This window comes from Carassius auratus, chromosome 6 (assembly GCF_003368295.1).
Source record: "Carassius auratus strain Wakin chromosome 6, ASM336829v1, whole genome shotgun sequence".
Taxonomy (NCBI): domain Eukaryota; kingdom Metazoa; phylum Chordata; class Actinopteri; order Cypriniformes; family Cyprinidae; genus Carassius; species Carassius auratus.
The window spans coordinates 20,968,766-20,993,631 of NC_039248.1; the positions used below are offsets into that span (position 1 = coordinate 20,968,766).

Genomic DNA, 24,866 nt, shown 5'->3' on the forward strand with positions numbered 1-24,866 from the left:
CCGCTCTCTGTCAGCTCTTCCACTCCCATTCACATACATGTTTAACATTGGATGGAAAGGCCGCGGGGGTCAGCGAGGGGTCACTACACAGACTGAATTTGGAGAGCACAATGTAGTGGATGGATGTTAGAAGCGGCGCTTCCTACAGATCTGCTGCTGTTAGATCTGTTACATCTGTTTGTGTCATTTCTGACTATATATATAAATGAATGATTTAGACTGCTGCTGGCACACGCTTAAAGGAGAGCCAAAATATGACTCTATTATGTTCAACATACACAAATGGATATGACCCCTGTAAATTATGTGAGTGTACAAGTTGTGATTTTGGAAATCATCTGAAAAACATCTGACCCATCTTCCTCAATCAGTAAAGAATGCTGCATCATTAATTCAAGATCAAATGTGAGGAAGTTCTAATCATAACAGGACTGAATATTGTAGTTCTGTAGAGACCCCTGGATGACTTATAATTCCACAACTGTTTTTAAACACGCACAGAATAATGTTTCTATATGAGCATGGTCATACCTTTTTTTTTTTTTTTAAACTAACATGCATCGGTTATTTTATCCATCCATCCATCTATTTTTTTTTATGCATTTTTTGCCATTTTCAGCAGACTTGACTTCAGACATGAACTCAAGTCAAAGTGCGGCTTTTATTTTTAATTTGGATAATTGTCTTGAATATTTACTTAACAATTACACAACAACAGAATAAAAACATAAACAGAATAGCTAAAATTCTGTCATTGCTCAGTGGTGTTGTTTTGCACACAATGTAACAAAAAATGTGTTTTATTAAATTTTTTAATGGTTTGTCTGTAATTGTGTAGTGGAAATTATTATTATACTATTCATGTTCACGTAGTATCAATATTTTAGTAAATATTTAGGTCTGGTCAATTTTTGAGTCATTAGAAAACATTGGTTTAGTACAGAGGTCTCACGGGTTTGGAACGACATGAGGGTGAGTTATTAATGACATAATTTAAATTTTTTGTTGAACTAACCCTTTAATTGCTGATATTTGTGCTACAATCATGTCACTTTAACAGGTTAAGTAAGGGCATTTAAGTAATGAATTTATTTAAAATGAACAATTCTTCATTGCAACAAAATGATGAAACTAATATGAATAAAATTTGAACTTTATCTTAAGAGATATATGATTCTAATTCTGTTTTTATTTCTATCTTTATTTGACTCTCTGACTTTAACACTCACTATTCTAATTCTATTATTTAAAAAAAAATCTAACTACCTTTCTAATCTTTTTGTATTCTATTTTCTTTTCATTTATTATGCAATTGTGTGTGTGTGTGTGTGTGTGTGTATATGTATGTATATATGTGTGTATGTGCATGTATATACATATATATATATGTATATATGTATGTGTGTGTGTGTAAAGACCTCTAAATGAGTGTGTTTACGTATATATGTGTGTATGTATATGTGTGTGGGTGTGTATGTATATGTATGTGTGTGTGTGTGTGTGTATATATATATATATATATATATATATATATATATATATATATATATATATATATATATATATATATATATATATATGTGTGTATATATGTATATATATATATATATATATATATATATATATATATATATATATATATATATATATGTATATATTCATGTGTGTGTGTGTAAAGACCTCTAACACTAGCTTTCTCTATTCTGTTTTTATTCTAACTGTTTTGTTTTTATTTATTATATTATTTAAAAGCCCATGTTCATGTACTGTGTTAAGCTAACTGAGACTTGTCATAGCATTTATATATCATTACTCTTTTTTTTTTTTTTGATTGCTTCCACTGTCCTCATTTGTAAGTCGCCTTGGATAAAAGCATCTGCTAAATGAATAAATGTAAATATGATGAGGACATGAAATGTACAGTAGGCCAGTGCACAGAAAGACCGACATGAATATGATGATTAATAAAATATATGAATCAATTAAAGAAGAAAGATGACTAAAAATGAGTCATCCCCCGCAGACATAAAATAATACAATGATAAAGGTAAGAAGCAACCATGAGCGTGGTTAGCAGCGGCAGTCACTGGAGACTCTGTGGCAGGAAGCAGTGCTGCGGGAGCTGATATGTGACCAGGAAACTGGCAGGAATCAAATAGTAAGCACACAGAAACAGGAAGAACTGCTGGTCTCCTGTCTGTTGAGTGTTTGTTCAGTCCACCACCCAGTTCCCATGAGACGCACTAGAAAAATGCCAGAGTAATGACCGCTTGCCTCTGAACCAGCATGCACTGGGTCTGAACCAGAAGTTCCTGCTGGTACAGTGGTGAGCATGCAGAACTAAACACTTCTGCACAATGCTTCTTAATGACGTCCCAACGGCTGCTAAAATTACAGAATCAATCATGAGAGTCCTAATGGTGGTTTTAATTAACTGTATTGATGGCTGCTGCCATCAGTTTTATGTTTGAATGTAAGGTATTTCAAAACGACACAAAGCGGTACTCACAGCAGTGGTATGTACACCTATGAATGTCCCCTGTTGTCCAGCATGCAGTTTCATTCCCAGAAATGTTTATTGCAAGGAACTTTCTCTAATAAAAGAAGCGTTACAATTGTATTTAAGTTGGAAGATTTTGAAACACATTTTTCTGTTTAAGACCAACGATTTCCTCTCATATCTTATTATTTGCCGAATTTATGTATTGATGTATTAAGCACAGATCACACAGAAGTGGAAATGTGTGTGTGCACATACTGAGTGAGGCCAAGCAAAACACTCTGGTGATAAAATCACAATTAACTAGGACAAATTGCTTTTCTTTTGCAGGGAACTTGATTTTCAGCTGCCATTACCAAAGGAAATTAGTGTTTTGCAGATGCCAAAAGGGAGTGTGAGACCACCAAAGCGATCAGATGAATGGGCTTTCCCAGCTAAACAATAGGTCTGGTACGTGAGATGCCTGAGTCATATCATATAACAAAACCATTGGGCAGATTTGGTGCATATTATAGAGTTTAATTAACATGGAGAGAAGAGAAAAACAAATTAACTTACATTTGGCAGATGCTTTTATGTAGTGAATTACATTGCATTTAAGATATACGTTTGAACAGTTCATGCATTCCCTGAACTGACCCTGTGACCTTGGTGTTGCAACCATTATGATCTACTGCTGAGCTACAGGAATGTACAATTAATGCAGTAATTACAGACAAATTGATTGGGGTTGTGGTGAGGGTGGAAAGCAAGCACGTAAGTAAGAAAATAAAAAAAATATTGTGTTATGCCAGATACTGACAAATGCTCTCATACAAACAGCAATAACAGCAGTTTAAGTGCCAAACACAGACACCTTGATCATTTATGCCTCCTATAAGACAAACTGTCCATTGTTGTGGAGCTCAGGTTGTTTTTTCCTGTTAAAGAGAATGAAGCTTTCACAGCTGTACTCATTATGTGCTGTGAATCTCTATCCGTACTTTCCTCTGGGGTTGTTTTTTTTTTTTATATATAATTTTTTTTTAACACATACCAAGTGCTTGTGGTCCGGGTCACATATTACAAGTCGTCCCCTTGGAATTATCGGAAATGTTTGTCAAAATTGAGTTATTCCCATATTGTTATTCTGTGACAACTTATTTACATTATGTAATAGATTTGTTTTATGTTGCATACATTATGGGATTTTTATTTAAAAAAACAGTAAGGTTCTATCTACACAGTTGAATGGAATGCAAAAACTTTGAAGCTCAATATCTCAAAACTAGTATAATTCCAAGGGGACGAAGTGTGTTAAGAAATATTTTGTGTCATCAGTTCAAATGTCAACTGCAAGGTAAAACAAAAAAAGAAGAAGTAGAGCTCCTTTTGACATCCAGTTACAAATTAACTTTATCTGAGAATGACAAGCTAAAGACACACCTCCAGCAACCTTTGCACAACCTACCTGCCATTTCCTTAATCTTGGAAATGACTAAAAAAAATGAACCTGTCCATGTTAAAATGTGACGTCTGAGGAGAAAAACCATAAGTTTTGACATATCCTAAATAACCAGGAGAGACAAATCTCAGGTAAGTTGCCTTAAAACATTTCTTTCCCTGTAATCTGATGCTTAAATTCATCTCTAAATATCTATGTGTTTGTGTAATAGCTTTTTAACGTGACAAAAGTAATGCAAAGCCCAACCTGTGATCTCTTTGGCACATATGAGCAGGAAGACAACATCTTAACACACTGTTCAATTTTGTTGGTAGTTTAATATTTAAAGATCTCACATTTCCACCTGTCAACCCTCATGTCATTTTACATTCTGTTGTCGACCACAACAAGCTAACTTCTCGGGAAGATAAAGTGGACTATTATGGGAATCAACATAGTTAACCGCATATACTTGCTAAGCTGACAGATAAGACCTAATAAGATTGTCTAATGTATCACGGGAACATTTGAAAAGGTAGGCCTAACCCATTTCCAAATTTGTTTTATGCAAAAACAAAATAAAAAGCAAAAAGTTAAGGATAAACGTAAACATACATGTTTGAATTTGTTTCAAACTTTTCAGTATGCATGGAACATTTTAAATTTGATTCATAATTGATCATTTAAAGCTGTGTTGAACATTATAGCTTTCTTTTTTATTTATGCAAAAACAACAATGCAAAGTCCTTAGTGCCAATGTAATCAGTAACATACAAACTAGAAGTAAATAGGGAGGGTGTGTATGTAGTGTATACTTGACCTTCGGGAGGTCAGGTGAAAGACTCTTTTCTGCGCCGTATTTCCGCAGTATGTTTGAACCCGCACAGCAAGGTCTGGGAAAGGATCTGGTGGCTGTTAGTCTGAAAGTACTGTAGTGTTAAGAGATAAAGATGAAGTTAGGATCCTATCAGTTCCTACTTCTACCACACCTTTTTTTTAAGTTGTTTTTCTCACATTTATAATCATACACAGATGCAGACACTTCCAAGTTGGCTGACTCTCTGATCCTGCAGGTATGCTGTTACAGGGGCGTCCTGAAACAGGAAGAGATAAAAGCAGCTCCTAAGGAGTGTTTACAGCCTGAAATGAACAGTGGGAGAGGGAGGGAATGAGAGAAAGGGCCCCTATAAAAAATATTGAGCCCTCTATGAAATGTGACCCATGGAAGCCACAAGCAGATAAGCAGGAAATGCTAAAGCCTGTGAGATGGAACATACAAATACTCTCTGTTTCAAACACACACACACACACACACACACACACACACACACACACACACACACACACACACATCATTCCAAAACATTTGCATGGCAATCTATAACTATATCACAATATCATTTGCATGTTTTTGTGCAAAATATAGTTGACAACACTTTTTTTTTTATTCTTGTTTACTAATTTGGCAGTTAATGTTAGTTTTAAGATAATGGTAATGACAGGTATTATTAGATTTATGATTCATTTTCATCTAATATTTATTTGATATCATTAACAATTCAGAATAATTTTTTTAGGTTATTTACCTGGTCGTTTGAACAAGTTCTTTGAAATGCATTTTAGAAGCAAACATCAACTTTATTGATTTATTTTGCACTTTTTGTACTAAATTACCCTTATTGCACCTTGTTAGGTTAATCTCAGAAATCTTGGATTCTTATTGGTCAATTTTAGCATTCTGTGGTTAAATATGTTCGCATAATGATGACTAAACAATATAACCGAACATTGTCCCATGCAGGGAATTTCCTAAATAGCTAATGCTATTTGTCACACTTTCTTTACACATCCCACAACATCAGTATTTCATGTCCATTTACGGTGCCTTGCGAAAGTATTCATTCACCTTTTCACATTTTGTTATGTTGTTGCTTAACTGCTTTAAATGACTTTTTTCCCACATCAATCTACACTCAATAAACCATAATGACAAAGCAAAAACAGAATCGTCAGAACTTCGTAAATTATAAAAAAAAAAAAAACTGAAAAAAAAACAGACTGAAATAAGTACATTGCATAAGTATTCACACCCTTAACAACATATTTAACTGAAGAACCTTCAACCTCAAGTCTTTTTGTGTATGATGTGACAAGCTTTGCACATCAGCATTTGGCAATTATCTGCCATCCTTCTCCTCATCTCTTCGCTTCTCAAACTTCGTCAGGTTGGATGGGGGCAGATGCTCATTTTTTTTGGCTTCTCCAGAAATATTTGACTGGGTTCAATCCCAGGCTCACTCAAAGACTTTCACAGAGTCTTCTATAAGCCACTCTTGCTGAATGTTTAGGGTCATTTGCCTGTTGCATGGCTAACCTTCTGCCCAGTCTGAGGTTATGAATGCTCTGGATTGTGCTTTCTTTAAGGCTATCTCAGTATTTCGGTGCATTGAGATGGTACTCTGCAGGTGATGAGCAGTGCTTAGTTTAATTTAAACATGATGCTTAGAATTGAGTTTCATTGGAGGCTGAGGGTTCTTTAGGTGCTTTTTTTTTTAAGTGTTTTCATATGTCTTAACTCAAGAATAGGATTGAGTCTTGCCACACAGCCATAAAGCTCTGATCGGTGGAGTGTTTCAGTCAGGTTTGTCCTTCTGTAGATTTCTCCTATCTCCACATATGATCATGGAGCTCAACTAAAGTGACCATCAGGTTCTTTGTCACCACACTAACCAAAGCCCTTCTCCATCAGTCGCTCAGTTTGGCCAGAAGGCCAGCTCTCAAACTTCAAACTTATTCCATTAAGGTTAAGCGAGACTACATGCTTCTTTGACCTTTCAATCCTGAACCCTTCCCCAGATGTGTGGCTTGACTCAAACCTGTTATTTTTACCTCAGAGCTTGATTTTTGCTCTGATATGCATTATCAGCTGTTTACCTTTTATTACCTTTATTAATAACCTTTTATTAATGTGTTTGTGCCTTTCCAAATCATGCTCATTCAATTGAATTTGCCACAGGTTAACTTCACTTGAAGTGTAGTATCATCTAAGCAATACGAATGCCACTGAGCTAAATTCAACTGTCCCAGTTGTTTGCTGTAGGGTTATTCTGAGTTGAGTGGTGGATCACTTCATGTGTCAGCATGTTAGAGTTCCTGTTCCTGTTATCAGGAACCCATTGAATTATAGATTTTTTTTTCTTTTTGTGCAATTGATAATATGAAACGAGGTAATATAGGTTTATATATATAGTATTGAAATAATAATAATAATACAAATAATAATAACAGTTTTAGCCTACAACTGTTTTAGTTTTAACATTGTTTAATTAAGTATTTTATAAATATGGGTAAAAAAGAAAAGAAAATTAACAAATCAAAATGATAATTTAATATGATTGAATCAACCTGACTATATTAGGTTGCACCAACAAATGTAAGTGGTTTGTACCACTTTTTACAGTGTTCAAAAAACATTTACTAAGTGTGCGGGACATTTTAGATTCTTTCCACTGTTCTGACAGTGTCAATAACCTGCCTTGACTACCCAATAAAACAAAGATTCATATGAAATTATATAGTTATGAAATGGCAACAGAACTCAAGCTCTCGCAGTGCTGAAGGCCACTTAAATGTATTTCATATATCTTCCTTAATTTCTGCAGGAAGCAGGAAAACATGGGGTCAGCTACACACACAGTGTGTGTGCTCCTGTGTTTTTGGGTCTCGGGATCATGCTACACACTCCAGACCGTGGGCCCATGTACGGTCAACAGAGAGACGGTGAGGAAAAACAACACACACACTCTGGCCTCTTTTGTTCCCTGAGCCAGAGCAAGTGCTGCTACATCAGGAGTATCCTGTTTGTAGGCACTTGTTTCCTGTTTTCGGTGACAGAGGTTTACCAGACTGTTAGTAATTTAAGTCGTGAGAAAAGACATTTCTTGTTTCTTGTTTGAAACCGCAAATAGGTTTTCTTCCTTTTTTATTATTTTATTTATTTTTTACTTTTTTAAAATACTAATTGAACAGAGCTTAATTATACTCTATGTAAATACATGTGTTTTTTAAATCCTCATATGTATAGTACAATTCAATTGACTGTTGCGGATTCTAGTTTCATAACGCATTTCGTTCTTTCTAAAGGCTGCTTTTGACTGCAGTGGGAAAAGACTTACATCGGTGCCAAAGCACATCTGGATGAATGTAACCGAACTGGACCTGTCTGACAATCTGTTAGACTTAACCCACAGTGACAGCTTCAAGCACCTAAACCTCTTCAGCCACTTAGTCTCACTGAATCTATCAGGAAACTACCTCCCCCTACTGTTAAAAGACCATCTCTACAGTCTTTCTTCTCTTAAAATACTAGACCTGAGTAGGTGTCAACTGGACGCAGTGGAGGCAAACGCTCTGGTCAAGCTTTCCAGTTTACAGATGCTCCTCCTGGGGGACATTCAGTTGACTGCTGTCAAAGACCTGAGATTGAGTCCGTTTGTGGAACAGAATAACAGACAGAAAGAGGGAGACAGAGGAATGATGATCAGAGCTTCAAAGCGCATGGCACAGGATGACCAAGATGATGGTATGAATACTTTTATTTTGTCTGTATTAGATTTTGTTTATTACTTACTGGCGAAGTGAAAAGGAGAAATCTTTTACAAATCTAGTTTCTATTCCTAAGATATGCAATTTTTGGTTTCTTGTTGGCTTCATTTTTGAAAAGCTTTTATACCATTTTCAAGACAGGATTGATTTGAGTGACTTCAAAAATGTAATGTGGCATCAAAGAATTCCTTACATCTTAAATGCAAGTGGGTGTATAAATCTTAATCATTATTTAATATATATATATATATATATAAATATATATATATAGAATGACTGAATTCATGAATTATGACATTTGATAACCTAAACTAAACTTGCCTTGTCATAAAAAGTCAATGATCTGATATTTCCAGTCACGTACTAGTTTTTACCTATATATTTTTTGTCTATAAAGCTTTTCAAATATTATTAAGCAGTGTAGCCATTTTATTATTTTTAAAGAAAAAACAATAGCCTACAAATAACTTTTTTCAACTACATTTTTAATTAAAAAACTAATTTTGCTGATATCAGGATAATTGAATCACCCTTTGAAACATCCAAGCTTTGTGCCTCCCCCCCAAAACAATAAAAATTATATGAATTTGAAAGCAGAAATTTTAAGCCGGTGCATCATAAAAAAAGAGTATTTGAATCAGTGTATAAGTGAATTCCATTTTTTATGTATGTTGGAGAATTTGATGAGGACCAGCAATTACTTAGTGACATTAAGTTTCTCAGCATGAATTACATTTATATGGAAAAATAAGCTATTTGTGTGCCACAAAATTTTCTTCTTCTTTTTTTTTTGATAAACACTATTTCACAATCATGTTTTTCAAATGGCAGGATATTCTAAGGATGTCAACTATGGAGCCTTCCTTCGTAAACTACTTACAACTGTGACACCAGATGCAAAGACAACAATTAACGGTCAAAACCTTTTTTAATATAGTGTTAATCTACTTTTATAATCATCTATACATCTGAAACTCAGCTAACATTCTAAATAAAAATTTTATGCACAGAAACAAAAGAGGAGGTTGATCCCAAAACATCATCAGAAAGCTGGAAGGTATTTGTGGGTGTTCTGGGGTCAGCGATCACCCTCTCTGTCCTTATCGCTTTGATGGCCAAATGCAAAGTCGTGCACAAGTATCTGGCAAGCTACAGGCACTCCAGGCTCAGCGAAGTAGATGCCACGAGTCAGTGTGACCACGCAAACTTTGAGGTGGGATTCTCAACCCAAGGTGGCCCAGGGATTCGGACAGCTGCACCTAATCATGACATTGAGGCGGATGATGACGGGTTTATTGAAGACAACTATATTCAAGCAAGTGAGAGTGAGAGAGCCACAAGAGCAGCAGCACTGACTGATGATGACGAGGAGGAGGAAGAGATTGAATTTAGTATTGGCTAGCACTATTAAGTCTAATGTTGTTCAATCTTATTTATAATTTCAATTGCATTATGTAGTCTGTAACAAACATTCAATACTCTATAATCACTAAACTATTCTTATTAAATGGTGTAATATTTCCAATGAAATTAATACATTTTGACATAGATGTCCAAATACTTTCTAGGGACACTTTTTTTAATCAATATTTGAAAATAGGTGAATCAAAGTTGAATGACAATTGAATTTACAGTAGGCCTTACAAAATAATGATCTGTTAATATTTTTTTACAATGTTAACATTGTTAATGAAATGTATTATTATTATTTTTTCAAATGATAATTTGATTTGTCTTCATAATTTGCATTTACATTTACTTTTAATTGCGTTCTGGACCATATACATTTTGTATTTTGTATGTTTTACTTAAATTCTAAATAAAATTAGTTTTTTTGTTTTTTTACATTTTTTGAAAAACGCTATTCTTTCATTGGCCGCGTGGCGCCGCCTTTGTGCGCTTTAGTCTAGACATAAATATCAAAATTTTACTACTGATATAATTATATATTTCTGACATTGTTTATAAATGCTATATAATATAACACAAATTAAATAATATGGCATTCACGTCATTCTAAACGAATGCCGTTTTACGGCTTTTTATTTGTATCTACTTTTTAATATAGGACTGTCTCCTGAAAGTATTTGAAGTTACGTCACAATGATTCTATATTACAACAGAGCGACGCGACGCGACGCGACGAAACAGCGTAGATCGCTTGGTTAATTATAATGGCAGCGTTCTAGTTTTGACGCGTTGCGTTTCTCGCAGTTTACAGCACAGAAACAAGCTCGAGCTGCACAACCGGTTAGACGCGTCCAAACCCGGAAGACGCGCGGAAGGGATGGGGAAGATCTCTAATTTCACTTGATCAAACTTTACCAAAATTCACAAAACTTCGACTCCTGTCAGTCACTTCGGGTCATACAACAGCTTTGATAAGGATGGCAGCGTCCGCGATCTTCATCCTGGACCTTAAAGGCAAGGTAAGAGCGCGTGCACCTGTCAGATAAAGGTCGTACCGTTTATACTCACAGTATAGTGTGACACTTTATTTGAAATCTGTTTAGCTACGATTATCGATGTTTAAGATCAGTTGCCAAAGTAAACTGTATGTATTTACTCACTTGAAGGTTTCTAAAACAACTAATGATGTAAATGTGGCACAGGAGAGATACACCTTATCCCATCACACTCTAAAGTTAACAGGCAACCGCAATGTTAATATTACACATATTGCGTTTTTCCTATATTTAAACGTATATTGAAAAAGTTAGGTTAACAAAAAAAAATGTTAACATGGTAAAAAAAAAAAACTCTGATGCTTCACATCAATATTTTCTTATAAAGTGAAATATTATTACAATTTAAAACTATACTGTTTTATATTTTAATATATTTTGAAGTGTAATTTATTACTGTGATGGTGAAGCTTATTTTTTTTCAGTGTCACATGCTCCTTCAGAAATAATTCAGAGCAACATTTAATATTATTGTCAGTGGTGAAACAATTTTTATTTATTTAAGAGCGGTCATTTGAAATATAAATCTTTTAAAATATAATAAATGTCTTTACAGCCATTTGTCAGTCAATGTAATGCATCCTTGCTGAATAAAAGAAGCTACTAATGTCTTTCCTTTGAAGGATAGTGTAACACAGTTTCCACACAAATATTAAGCACCAAACATTAAATGACATAAAATAATGAAAAATAATGTTTTGAGTGCCAAATAATAATGGAATAAATTCTGAAGGATCATGTGACACTAAGGACCCGGAGTAATGGCTGCTGAAAATTCAGTTTTGCCATCACAGGGATAATTTACATAATAACGTATATAAAAATGGAAAACTGTCATTGTTAATCGTAATAATATTTCACAATATTGTTGTTTAATTTTTAATTAGCCACCAGCCTTGGTGATCATAAGAGACTTAAAAAGACATACAAAATAATTAATTCTATATCAAGAGGTGTAAATTTAAAGAGAAGCTCTGAACACATCTGTAAAATGTTGAAAGTAGTAGTGGGTGGATGGGAGTGTTTCCATAAAAACAGAGCCTCAGGGTCTCAGCGGAATGGATTACCCTCCAATATACCCCTGGATTTTGGCAGTGCTGATGAAAGAGGTCTCGTCTTTGCCCTAGAGCAATCCAATATCTCCATCTGAAGGAATACCTCAACACCAGCCACGTTAAAGTCAGACTTCACTGATCTTTAAGTTTCATCCTACTATATACCCTAAATGTATTTCAAGAGCTAAAATTGACCAGGACTGTCTTGAAGCATTTGATTGTCTCTTGAATTGATATATTGAACATATTCTCAAGCTGGTTTGAGTCAATGAAGACAAACCTTGTGCTGTAAGTGTCCTTTTGGGTTGAGAATTAATTACAAGTGTTTACTGCTTTTTTTGTTAACTGGTTTTTAAATGACCTTTAGTTTGTTGTATTAATATATAAAATGTCTTTATATGGATTGGACTCATGTAAAGTAAGTGATGCCGTGATGACAGAGCAGACTTGGGATACCCTGTTTTATGACAATCTTGTGCTTTCAACTTTGATTCCATCTCTAAGGTGCTCATATGCCGAAACTACATGGGCAACGTGAACATAAATGAGATTGACAACTTTATGCCCATAATGATGAAGAGAGAGGAAGATGCAGATGTGTCACCAGTGGTTATTCACGGCTCGACCCACTTCCTCTGGATCAAGCACAGCAACCTCTACTGTATCCTCCATATGCTTACATTACTTAATATTTGTCCTATTGTTTTTACAGTATCAGCTTTGCAAATGAGTAGCATATTTAGTACTTAACAGATTGTACTTAGTGGTTGCAATAACAAAGAAGAATACCAATGCTGCTCTTGTTTACTCCTTCCTTTACAAATTAGTGGAGGTAAGTGTGCTTTATAAATATCAACATGGCATCGCCTTCCAAAAAAACCTTACACGGCACAATCATGTTGGCTGTGACACATCAGCACCATGAAAATGTGCCATGGTACATTTCCTCATTTTAATATTATCCTTACCAAATTTGTGTACGTTTAATGTAGTAGTCTTGTATTAACCATTTGTTTGCAGGTTTTCACTGAATATTTCAAGTCACTGGAAGAAGAGAGTATTCGAGACAATTTTGTGACAGTATATGAGCTAATGGATGAAGTCATGGACTATGGATTCCCTCAGACCACTGATAGCAAGATCTTACTTGAGTGAGTTCAGACAGACCCACCATTCAGCCATCACAGCACTGAGAACATTGCTCATCCCTCACTAACAGTGCTTTGAGGGGTCACCATTTACTATTCAAGCTCAGAGCTATTCATAAGTCACTGTATATGCTTTGTGCAGAGGGCAGAGTTGGACAAAAATGCTGTTATTTGTGTTTTATAATGCTCACAGAGATGACTGGACCAGAGAAATGCAATATACTGTCATATCTAAGCATAAAGAGAATTTTTGAAAGTCAAATATGTAGAAAAATCATACTGAATAGCAATAACTGAAATATTTATGGCTGATAAATTATCCCTTTAAGCAGATGACAGCACTTTCTGTTAATTTGCCTACAGTATTTAGATGTAAAAATATAAAAAATAAAATGTGGACTAATTTAGCTAATTAAAAATGTTTACACTTAAATTTAAAATTAAATAAATTAAAATTTAATTTATGCATTTAGCAGACACTTTTATCCAAAGCGACTTACAGTGCATTCATGCTATCAAATTTTACCCATCATGTTTTCCCGGGGAATCGAACCCTCAACCTTGCGGTAACCTTGCTCTACCAGTTGAGCTACAGGAACACTAAACATAAATAAACAGAGAGTACAAAAATAAAAGTAGAGCATTCTACCTAAAGAATATAACAAAAGCCCAGTAAACAATTTATTGTCTGGCAAAAAATAAATAAATAACAAATAGGACAATCATATGTACAGTAAGTCACTTCATAAACATCTTTCAGGTTTATAAGTGCTTTTAAGTTTGCTGGCAACCACTTAGTGGCTAGCTAATTATTGCTAGCTAGCTCTCACTGACAGCAACACAATATCCTGTCAGCTGGAGAAACTTGAGGTTAGAGCGCGCACACATACACATCTACACTTCTGAGGTCTTGTTCTGAAAACAACATTCTCACAGATTCAATTTGGAAGGAATTGGGAAAGTTGTTTAATGAATATTTAGGGATTTGTTTTGGTGTATTTACTCAGATGCTCTATTAGCGTTCACATTCATTTATATTCGCATTTGTATGTATGTTAGATGACGGATTTGTGGTAAGGTAAATTGCAGATATATAAGTGTAGGTCGGGTGTTTGTCAGCCTGTCTCTGTCCTGAGGGGCAGCCATGTTCTTCCCATGACATTTAATAAGCACAAGAGGTCTGTTTACATACTCACTGAAGTTACTTGCTTCACTGATTAGTCACAAATAAATCATCATAGTGATAATGGCTGACATGCACTGGTGGGCTCATATAATATTTAATCTTTTTATGGTAATTGTCATTTTCTAATGTTACCATGTCTTGATGGCCTTCTTTCACTTCCACACCAGGTACATCACCCAACATGGGCATAAGCTGGAGGTGGGAGCACCCAGGCCCCCAGCTACAGTAACCAATGCTGTGTCTTGGAGGTCAGAGGGTATCAAATACAGGAAAAATGAAGTCTTCATGGATGTCATTGAGTCTGTCAACCTATTGGTGAGATGACTTAAATATACTGTAGTGACAACATTCCTCAAGCCGCCAATCAAATTATTGAATTAGGCTTCAACATCATTCTTTTGAATCTATTGTATGATTTTCTTATGACTTAAAGGTTTTTTTTTTATTAATTTTTTAAATATTTATTAATTAATTACTCTTGAGCGATTTGTTTTTTATTGAGTTTCAGCACAAGACATTTATTTACACTAATGATCAAAAGTTTGGGGGCAATTACAAATTAATATTTTATTCAGCAAGAATGATACAATAAATCGATCAGATAAAAATAAAAAAATGCTTCTTGAGCACCAGTATATTAGAATGATTTCTGGAGTAATGTCTACAGAAAATATAGCTTTACCAGGAATAAATTGCACTTTAAAATACACAGTATTAAAACCAAAAACAGTTCTTTTAAATTGTATAATACTTCTATTTTTGACTTGTGTAATACTATGTCACAATATTACTGTTTTTACTGTATTTTTTAAGTAAATAATCGGCAATAAATAACAATAGCATAACATGCATTACCTATCTGAAGAAGTAAAAAGTAACTTATAGCGTAATATATAGATGATCACTATCCTTGTTGCAGAAAAAAAAACACTTTCCACATACTGGGTCAGTTTTGCGTATTCAGTGCAGACATCAAACAGCCCACGCTATCGATCCATCATCCTACTGTACTCTAGCCGACCTCCTTCATGTTCTCCAGGGTCAAGGGTTAGGTCTCCAGACTTCCTTAGATTGAGAGAGGGAGGAAGCAGCTGCCGTCTTTTCTTGTTCTTGTTCTAGTTCTTGTTGCCTTTCTTTTCTGCTTCTTAACTCTCTGCCCCCCGACTGGACTGGCTTTTGATGGATTCATTAGCGCTCCTCAGGGTCGGGGGGTCTGAACGCTGGCAGACAGTAGCACTGAGCAGCACCACTCTTCTGATTAAGAGCTAAATCACGTCTCATTGCTTTCTAATTCTGCATTGCTATTCATCTGTGCAGCTTTCTCGCTCTGGCTTTTTCTGGCTCTCGTATCTGAGAGCCCTCAGAGGTGTTGAATCGATGTGGACTTTTTGAGGTTGAGATCTACCTTCTGAGGCCAGCTTGTGTGCTTTTAATATTTTACCATAATATAATATATTACATTCTCATATCCGTAGTTATCGCAGCATATTCAACCCTCTCTTTCCAAGAGCATTATGGCACAAATCACACAGTTGCTGCCTTGCCCGACAGAGCGTAATAAATTGTAGATGGCAGTAATGGTGATGATGCAATATCGCACCTTGCCACTCTTGATTGTGCTTTGCATTTATCTTCCCTGTTTTTGTTCGTTATAGGTCAGTGCTACAGGCAATGTTCTGCGTAGCGAGATTCTGGGCAGCATCAAACTCAAAGTCGTTCTGTCAGGCATGCCTGAGTTAAGGCTTGGACTCAATGACAAAGTTCTCTTCGAGATCACAGGCCGTGAGTATACCTATACGTCTTTAAAATGAAAATGTGTCACTTTTTGAAACAAAACAGTAACAAGAGTTACAAATCTTATAGCTTCTTTTTGTTCAAACTTAAAGTTGGTTTTAGGTATTGTTCAACTTCTGTTTCTGTATGTGTAGATTTTTAAGTACACTTAAGTATAACAGATTCATTATATGGTTTCATATGATGTCATAGAAAAAAAAGGGTATTATGGGATCCTTAATAAATGTCTGTTGAATTAGGACAACTCCAAAATAAATAAAATCATGTTTCTGCATGTAAGCCACAAAATATATCAATCTCACAATTAAATCTGTTTACAAGATCGCAAGGCTAACATTTACCTGTTTACCCGTCATTATTTCTATATTTGCTTTTAGTGAAACAGATGGTGACCAAAATGCTACATTTCAGTCTTAAATTGACCTTGTATTTTTATTTATTTTTTTCCAAGTAGTGCAGAAAGAGACTCAATTTCAAGGGCTGCTAGTCAAGCAGTCAGTCGATTGTCTTAACCTGTTTTTTTGTACGCATCTCTCTCATTTGCACTTGTTAGGTGAATTCCATTATTCCGATTCTCTTGGTTAATCCTCACCCCAGGCCTAACCCAGCGGGTGTTAGTTTCACAGCAGGCCAGATCTCAGTTATGTATTCTGCATGTGCGGTGTAAAAGCACCTTGCATTTTAGAACAGAGGCGCTCTGGATTTACTCTACTAGTGAAAGGGAATCGATATCAGATTAATTGAGTGATAATCTTCAGTTCAAAATAATAAATATCAGTTTCCAATTTATAATTAGATGCATCTATTAACCAAGCTATGCTGCGGTAGCCACCAACATTTTATAGACATTACAAACTACCCTTTCAGTTTACTTGTATAGGAAACTGTTTTATCAGATATGGTTTCAGGGAAGTGAAAAAACCCTGGTAGTTTCCTGTGCCACTTCCCACTATGAAACTGAACTACACAGCTGAAGGCAGAAGCTGCCGTACTGTTATTGCATCAGTTGAAGAAATATCTCTTCTCAGCTCAGCAGTACAATGAGAATTAGACGAGTGAAACACTGCCCTCCACAGACTCAAGATCGAAAATGCATGTTTTTATTATGGTGAGGATTCAGTCATCGGACAAAGATAGTTTTTCTGTAATAATATTAATGATGATATGACACATTTTCACATTATAAAGTGATCAGTTTCAAGCCTGTGATGCATGGATTTTAAGTCACAAATGGAATATCTGTGGAGTATTTTAATCTTTTTATAGTTTATTTTATACTATTGTAATATTTATTAATGTAATATTAATATAATATTTTTAACTACCGTTTCTTTTGTCTTTTCAGTTTCGGTCATTTTAGTTTAAGTTATAATCATTTTGTTCTTTGGTCATTTCATGATTACATTATATATATGTATATGTATGTGGAAATATTTGCATAATGCTACCCGAGTGTTCATGCAAAGAAAGAAGGGATATGCTTGCTGTGTGTATCTAGGCGAAAGCAAAAGCACTTTATTTGGCCTTCCGAAAGTAGATTCATTTAGGAATCTTTAAGATTACTTACAACAGAACAGCAATGCATTTTACCGTTTCGTGAACCTTGCCAATAGTATCTGCACATCGTGTGTGTGTTTTTGTGTGCACGTGTTGTGTGTGTGTGAGAGAGAGAGACGGTCACTCAGTGGACTCAGCTGTCTTAAACGTCCATGGCTTGTGTACTGCAAACATATACAAGCTTCATTGTGTCTGTCACGAGGGGCACAGCACCAAACTCTGGGCCCTGTATAATCTCAATGTAAGTTGGCCCCCTACACATGCCTTTGTACGATGCGGGTTAGCAAAATGAAAATTCAATTTTGAATGATTTTTTATGATTATTTGAATATAAACAAGTATAAATAGTGTTTAAATCTATTTGGCCTACTTGTGCTCAAATACCTTTAAACCTTAGGCTACATCGGGTTTGTGTACTAACATTTTGATCCATGATACTGATGCAAGTTTAAATTAAAAACATTTATTTTTGAACAGGAGAACACGAGACAACTGTACCCTCAGAAACCAATCAAATAAGGCTGATTAGTCTATCCTGGCCCATTGTTGATCTCAGGTAGTTTTTTACCAGTTTTAACTTGCTGAAAGCCCGTTCACCTCCTGCAACTGTGACAGGAAGTGTGCAGAAAATCCTTAAAACATGTAAAGCTCTCCAAAAATGCTCTGCAGCTGCATCTTCAAGATGGCATTGAGGAGCTCAAGAGAGGACAGAGTTTTTGAAAAAGTAGCATCATAAATGGTGCGGAAGTGTAGCACTTAATTTTCAAATTTTTCTGAGAGATCCGTGTCATATATTTTTGCCAGTGTCTGGCATGCTTCCTTTATCTGCTCTGCAGTCATATCTGTCAGCTTCAGAAAAGGTGCAAATGTTTCACATATCTTTGCTGTGGTCTGAAATCTGGCACTCAATGCACTGATGATACTATCCATTGCAACAAAAAATATTTTGTTCCTGAATGCATTTTCTGCACTGTCCTCAGTAGTTGCATCTTCTTTTGTCATCTCATCAGGCATGTGTTTCCTTTTGCGCTTCCATCTCTCTTCAGTCCGAAAATGATCAGGTAGTCCCTACACTCACTACGTTACTTGTTTGCCGCCGGCTGCCATCTATGGGCGGACTAAACCATTTGGGGGGGGGGGGTCCAGAGTGTCTGGCACTGAGTTCATTCTCTCAGTTGGTCTTATCAATATATTTTGAAATGAATAATGACATCAATTGGAGGGCCCAATTAATTCGAAATAGGATACAAAAAGAAAAAGAAAAAAGAAAAAGAAAAATTTGATGGGGTTTCAAAGGGCCCTCTCCCTAGACGGGGCCCTGGGTAGTCAAGTCCACTTTTCCCCCCACTACCATGCCCATGGTCACGCAACTCTGTGCCCCTTTTGGGCTTGAACTGATGGCAAAACTGAGGACATTATTAACTGTCTTTACATTTATTTTGAAAGATCTAGCTCACCATTATGGAAAAGGGCGTTACATTTCTGATGAGTGCTTGTGGTGCTTGGCCAATCACAAAGCACTGGGTCACTTGGCCAATCAGAGCAGACTGCGCTTGTCAGAAGGAGGGACTCTGTAGAAAACAATGCGTTTGAGAGAGTTGGGGCATACAATAATGTACAGTATTTGAAAAATAATTTGTTTTTTGAACATTAAAGCATGTAAACATATTCTGTAACACCAAATACACCAAATAATGATCTTTAAAAAAACATCATATGACCATTTTAAATAAAATTACAATTAGTTTGCACCACAATAATTCAATAATTACCACATAACTGATGCGTGCAAAGATAACAAAAGATAAGGCTATTTACTCCTCAATTAAAAAGTTTTAAAAAACGTATTTTAAAACAGGTCTATTATACAATGAAATACAGGTCTATAATCAAAACATTAACACTGCACACATCAATAAATAGCTTTTATTTCAAGCACCAACTTTCAAAAACAACCTGTTTAACACTAAATTAGTTTCTTCATATTTTTATTTTGCTATGTATGGGCAACAAGAGAAATATTAAGGGAATAAATGAAAACAGTTAGCTACAGTATATACAGTTATCAGCACATGTTGAAGTAGATTCGTCTCTCATTGTCTCTGAGAGAATATGCAGCCGAAAGCTCCATCATTAAGTGAAATGACTATGCACAGACATTCACCAGCAATAGGCTATAATGTATGTATGTATTTTATATTGTATACATTATAATAACTTGTATACATTATATAGAGTTATTGATGTTTAAATTATAGGTCAAACGTGCTATCTTTAGAGCACTTTTACAGCCGAGTCCAACCATGTGTACCTAAAAGGGTACATCTGCTTCTGAACACCAACCACTTTCCCTGAAGTCTCTGTCTGTGGACTCTGGGGAGCCAATCAGAGAGAGCTATAAGAGAGCATCCTAACCCCTCTCCAACCTTTAGTCCCCGCGGTTGATGTCATCAGTAGGTGCTGCAGTGGCTCCCAGCAGGTCTCATCTGAAGCAGAGGACACAGACACCCAGAGCTTCTGATCTGACCTCTGGGTTCCAGCTCAAACCTCTGACAGCTCTTTCATGTTCCACTGTAAATGTCACTCCTGGACGGAGTGGAATACATTTATAAATATAAAGGGAGGCTCACATTGCACACATTGCTGCTGTGAGTGTTGAACTCCCACAGCTCTCTGGTATTAGTGAGTTCTGTGGCTCAGAGGCCCTGAGTCATTAAGAAGCTCTTCTGTAGTCACTGCCTTTCCCTTTGCTGAGGTCAAACAAATAAACTACCTCCACGCTTACCTGGGTGCACAGAAGTGCTATTGTTTGCAATTTCCAGGAAACTCATTACGTTCTTTGTGTTAATATGTGATGTGTGTGTAGCTTTCAACCTGATTAACTAGCTTTAAACATACTATAATCATCAGTGACCACATATATATTATATTATATTATATTATATTATATTATATTATATTATATTATATTATATTATATTATATTATATTATATTATATTATATTATATTATATTTCACTCCGCTCTCTCTGGGCTTCTGTTTCACTTTGTCTCAGGAGAGAAGAGCAAGTCTGTGGAGCTAGAAGATGTTAAATTTCATCAGTGTGTGCGTCTGTCTCGCTTTGAGAACGAAAGGACTATCTCTTTCATCCCACCTGATGGAGAATCTGAACTAATGTCTTATAGACTCAACACCACGGTCAGTGCTGCATGAATACAACTCTCCGATCAATGAGTTTAACCATATTTCTTCATTAATGCATAGTCATTTAAAAACATCAAAGTTTATGTGATTAAATTCATCCTTTTATTGACTGATTGATTTGCAACATAGTTAAGTATTTTTTTAATGTTTTTTTTTTGTGCTGCTGTAATGATGTGGTCTCAGTGAGCTTTGTTTAAATAAAAACATGGAAGAATCAAAGAACGTGGATATGATGAGAAAACAAGACAAGAACTTCAAAGTAGGAAACATACAAAGAATTTGAAATGAAAAGAATTTGAAATTAAAAGACAAAAACAAGAAACAAAGGTTATGTTTTGAATAGCATTCTAGCATACTGTACTATTATTATTTAGTGCAAACTATATAGTTTTGTAAAAGCATTTACATTTATATTCCCCTTCCAGTGTGAGGAAGTAGATGGGAAGTAATTACATAACTTTTTGGCTGATAAATCTTTTTCTTTTCTTTACTTATAAATTTGCTCATCGTTTAAAGACATTTTATACAAAATTCACATTCAAATGTAAATGTGAACTATATATATCATTTGTTTAATCAGAAATATAATCAGTCAAATCAGTAATATTGTGAAATATTATTATTATTTTTTTTGATGAATGGAAAGAACACCATTCATTTGAAAAGTGTTTTTGTAATATCATACATCCTTGACAGAAGTATTAATTTCTATTAAGTATTAATAAATAAAAGTTTTAATTTCTTTCCAAAAATAAAATAAATACATTTTACTGACCCCAGGCTGTAGAATGGAATATTTGCAGTGCATTATTTAAGACTATAATTACTGTCTATATAATGACTATAATTCATTTTCACTTTCAAACATTATATATATATATATATAAGATGGATTATATTGTAATATTATATTACGAAATGCTCTTGGATGTATTACTTCTGTATTTACAATGTATTTAATTTACGAAGATTACATGTCAAAAAGGCAAGTCAGTGGCTCAATAAGTGGCAACAGACAGACTGCTCTATTCTTTTCTCTGTCACTCCTGTGTCCTGACAGGTGAAGCCTCTAATATGGATTGAGAGCGTTATAGAGAAGTTCTCTCACAGTCGAGTAGAGATCAAGGTTAAGGTAAAGCGGCACGCATACACACAATATACACACTCCACTGATTCTTGCTTTGCCTCCTCGAGCACACTCCCTGCTTTCAGTAATTAGCTTTCAGGCTTCTATCCTGGGGAATGGCTCGAAGTTTACCTGAGCTGTGTCCAAAGACTTGTCAGATTCTGACATAAACATGCTTTGTCCTATTGCCCTTCCCATACTAAAACTTCAGTTTCTGAAAGTGTAGCTTTGGAATTTTTACTTGGTGTGTGAAGTTGTGCTATAGTTCCTCCGTCTGTTCTCCAGGCCCGCAGTCAGTTCAAGAGCCGCTCCACTGCCAACAATGTGTCCATCTTAGTTCCTGTTCCCAGTGACGCTGACTCCCCCAAATTTAAGACCACCACGGGCCAGGCTAAATGGGTTCCTGAGAAGAGTGCTGTGGAATGGAACATCAAGTCCTTCCCTGTATGTACCATACATGCTTTACTTTTGTTTACTTATGTTTGTAGCAAATAACTAACATTCAGATTTTGAAAAAACAACAACAACAAAATCAACCGAATTGTTGCCGATTTCAGAGACAACATAAATGTAAGTCCACTTCCCATTTTTAAGAGCCTTCCAAAAATATTGCTATTATTGGCAATACAATAATATAATATTTACATATTTAAATATTTATTGCAATTTTGGTGTTGTTGTTGCACTATATACACTATATACACTGTATTTTTATCTATTTTATTTAGTATTTTATTAGTTAAATTTTTTTTCAGTTTATATACTGCTTGTGAATGTTTGTTGTAAACATTTTAATTATATATATTTTTTATTTTAGTAATTTTATTGTTCTTTTTTACGTCTTGTTTTTTTTTCTTTCCCTTTTCCTCTACAGTTTTTTTTTGTCTTTAATAGGACATCAAAAATAGTACAAGCCAAGGTGTACTGAATTTATAATTCCATGCCTTATTATTAAGTATAGTTAGTGGCAAAACCAGTTTTAAATAATAATAATAATAACTTTTTAATCTAAGAATACAGACATTTAGTCAAGAAGGTTTTTCCAATCCTGATGATGTTATGGGTGTTTCAGGCTTGAAAGTTTTCTGCTGTTTCAAGCCTTGTAGAGACATGAAGGTTTATATCCCCCACTTAGGAATATGACTCACAAGACTCATTTAGAACTGAACTGTTAATTAGGACTCACGACTGAAGTGATGATTGTTGCAGTGTTAATTAGACAGTTAGATGTGTCAAAAACTAATGATGTGTCTTTACTTGTTGAAGGGCGGGAAAGAGTTCATGATGCGAGCTCATTTTGGACTGCCAAGTGTGGAAAATAATGAACTCGAGGCCAAACGACCAATCACAGTGAAGTTTGAGATCCCGTACTTCACAGTGTCAGGCATTCAGGTGCGGCAACACACATATTCGCCTCAAAATATTCTTTGATACTGGTCACGATGCAGTGGATTCGATTTTGTAATCAGTTTTGTTTGTGTGTGGGAACAAACACAGGTGCGATACTTGAAGATTATCGAGAAGAGTGGATATCAGGCATTACCGTGGGTGCGATATATTACTCAGAGTGGAGGTGAGACATATTCAGAAATACCCTCACACTTTTATATCATTCTGATATAAAGTTTACATTCACCCTGCATTAAAAGTTCAGTGAACATGAGCCTTACTCTGTCTGCTACACACACACACACAGTTTGAAATAGTGCAGACTATCAGTTTTCTATTTGCATCAGCGACACCAGAGGAGAGAGAGTCACTCTGATCCCTCAGCCCTGTTCACTTATTCATAAGAATTGCAAAGCAGACATCAGATCTTAAACCACAATGGATATATCCAAACACCCAAATGTCAATAACATATTCAAATGCCCTCAGTGCATTTTCATGCACTCATTATTTTATATATCCAGTTTATTTTTTGTTCTTTCTCACTTTGCTTGAACATTTTTTGACAGATTATGAACTGAGGACCAACTGAGAGAGGACAGCGCCTGTGTATGTTGTTTGTTCTGTCTGTCCTTTTTCATCTGTGAGACAGCTACTGCTTTTCACACAGCAGTTGGACTGTTATTGCTTTTATCTGAGATCAGGATTTACAAATTACACGAGGAAGTCAGAGCGCAAAATGAATGCGAAACCCCATGAAACAAATTATTTTGGGTTATAATCCTAAAGTCGTGTTACAGAAACATCCTAGAATCTACCTGTAACAGTATATATAAAAATAATTTTTCACCCTCATTGTGTCGTTCTAAGCCTGTATGCAATTTCTTCTTTAACTTAAACACAAAAGAATCCACTCATACCATAAAAATAAGTATGATTTAATGTTTGTTATTGTTTTGGACCCCATTTACTTTCATTGAGTGGACAAAAGTGGTTGAAACAATTAAAATAACATTTTATTATATATATATATATATATATATATATGAATAAGGGGCCGTTCACATATCGCGTCTTTTGCGCGCGCAAGTTCGTTATTTCCAATGTAGGCGTGCGGCATGCGCGCTCATAATGGAAGCGACGCGCCCGTTTTTTCCAGGCGCGTCCGCACCGCATCGAGTTAAAAACATCTCAACTTTTCAGAGAGCCGCAAGCTCTAACCAAGACAAGAACTGACCAATCAGCTTCATCCTTTCCCGTAACAACGTTGAAAACTCAGCCAAGATGAAGGAACAGCTGTTCATAGTTGTATATGGATTGTCATTTTGAAATAAATTTAGTAGAAGAGCTACTGCGAGCGATTTTTAGTTGCGCAAATCCATTTATCATTTGCTGAAATGTCCGCGTCTTCA

The 24,866-nt window shown here is 35.4% G+C and overlaps 2 protein-coding genes across 2 annotated transcripts; both read left to right on the plus strand.

Moving 5' to 3' along the window:
* The first annotated feature begins 3,955 nt into the window (after nucleotides 1-3,955).
* c6h1orf210 (chromosome 6 C1orf210 homolog) lies at nucleotides 3,956-10,246 on the plus strand. The gene is made up of 5 exons (XM_026265378.1): nucleotides 3,956-4,075; nucleotides 7,586-7,703; nucleotides 8,067-8,505; nucleotides 9,360-9,443; nucleotides 9,539-10,246. The coding sequence occupies exons 2-5, from the start codon at nucleotides 7,599-7,601 to the stop codon at nucleotides 9,928-9,930; spliced, it is 1,020 nt and encodes a 339-aa protein (XP_026121163.1). The 5' UTR covers nucleotides 3,956-4,075; nucleotides 7,586-7,598; the 3' UTR covers nucleotides 9,931-10,246.
* A 423-nt stretch (nucleotides 10,247-10,669) lies between these two features.
* LOC113100862 (AP-1 complex subunit mu-1-like) lies at nucleotides 10,670-24,308 on the plus strand. Its single transcript, XM_026265389.1, has 12 exons — nucleotides 10,670-10,957; nucleotides 12,553-12,709; nucleotides 12,813-12,880; nucleotides 13,069-13,199; nucleotides 14,550-14,697; nucleotides 16,038-16,164; nucleotides 20,791-20,933; nucleotides 22,000-22,071; nucleotides 22,351-22,509; nucleotides 23,332-23,457; nucleotides 23,563-23,638; nucleotides 24,024-24,308. Exons 1-12 carry the CDS (start codon nucleotides 10,916-10,918, stop codon nucleotides 24,044-24,046), a joined length of 1,272 nt encoding a protein of 423 aa, XP_026121174.1. The 5' UTR covers nucleotides 10,670-10,915; the 3' UTR covers nucleotides 24,047-24,308.
* Nucleotides 24,309-24,866: the final 558 nt, after the last annotated feature.

Coding starts and splice junctions, on each gene's coding strand:
- c6h1orf210 (XM_026265378.1), top strand. CDS start 7,599: ATGGGGTCAGCTACACACACAGTGTGTGTGCTCCTGTGTTTTTGGGTC. Junction 8,506..9,359: donor ACAGGATGACCAAGATGATG/GTATGAATACTT, acceptor TTCAAATGGCAG/GATATTCTAAGGATGTCAAC. Junction 9,444..9,538: donor TGCAAAGACAACAATTAACG/GTCAAAACCTTT, acceptor TTTTATGCACAG/AAACAAAAGAGGAGGTTGAT.
- LOC113100862 (XM_026265389.1), top strand. CDS start 10,916: ATGGCAGCGTCCGCGATCTTCATCCTGGACCTTAAAGGCAAG. Junction 12,710..12,812: donor CAAGCACAGCAACCTCTACT/GTATCCTCCATA, acceptor GATTGTACTTAG/TGGTTGCAATAACAAAGAAG. Junction 23,639..24,023: donor ATATATTACTCAGAGTGGAG/GTGAGACATATT, acceptor ATTTTTTGACAG/ATTATGAACTGAGGACCAAC.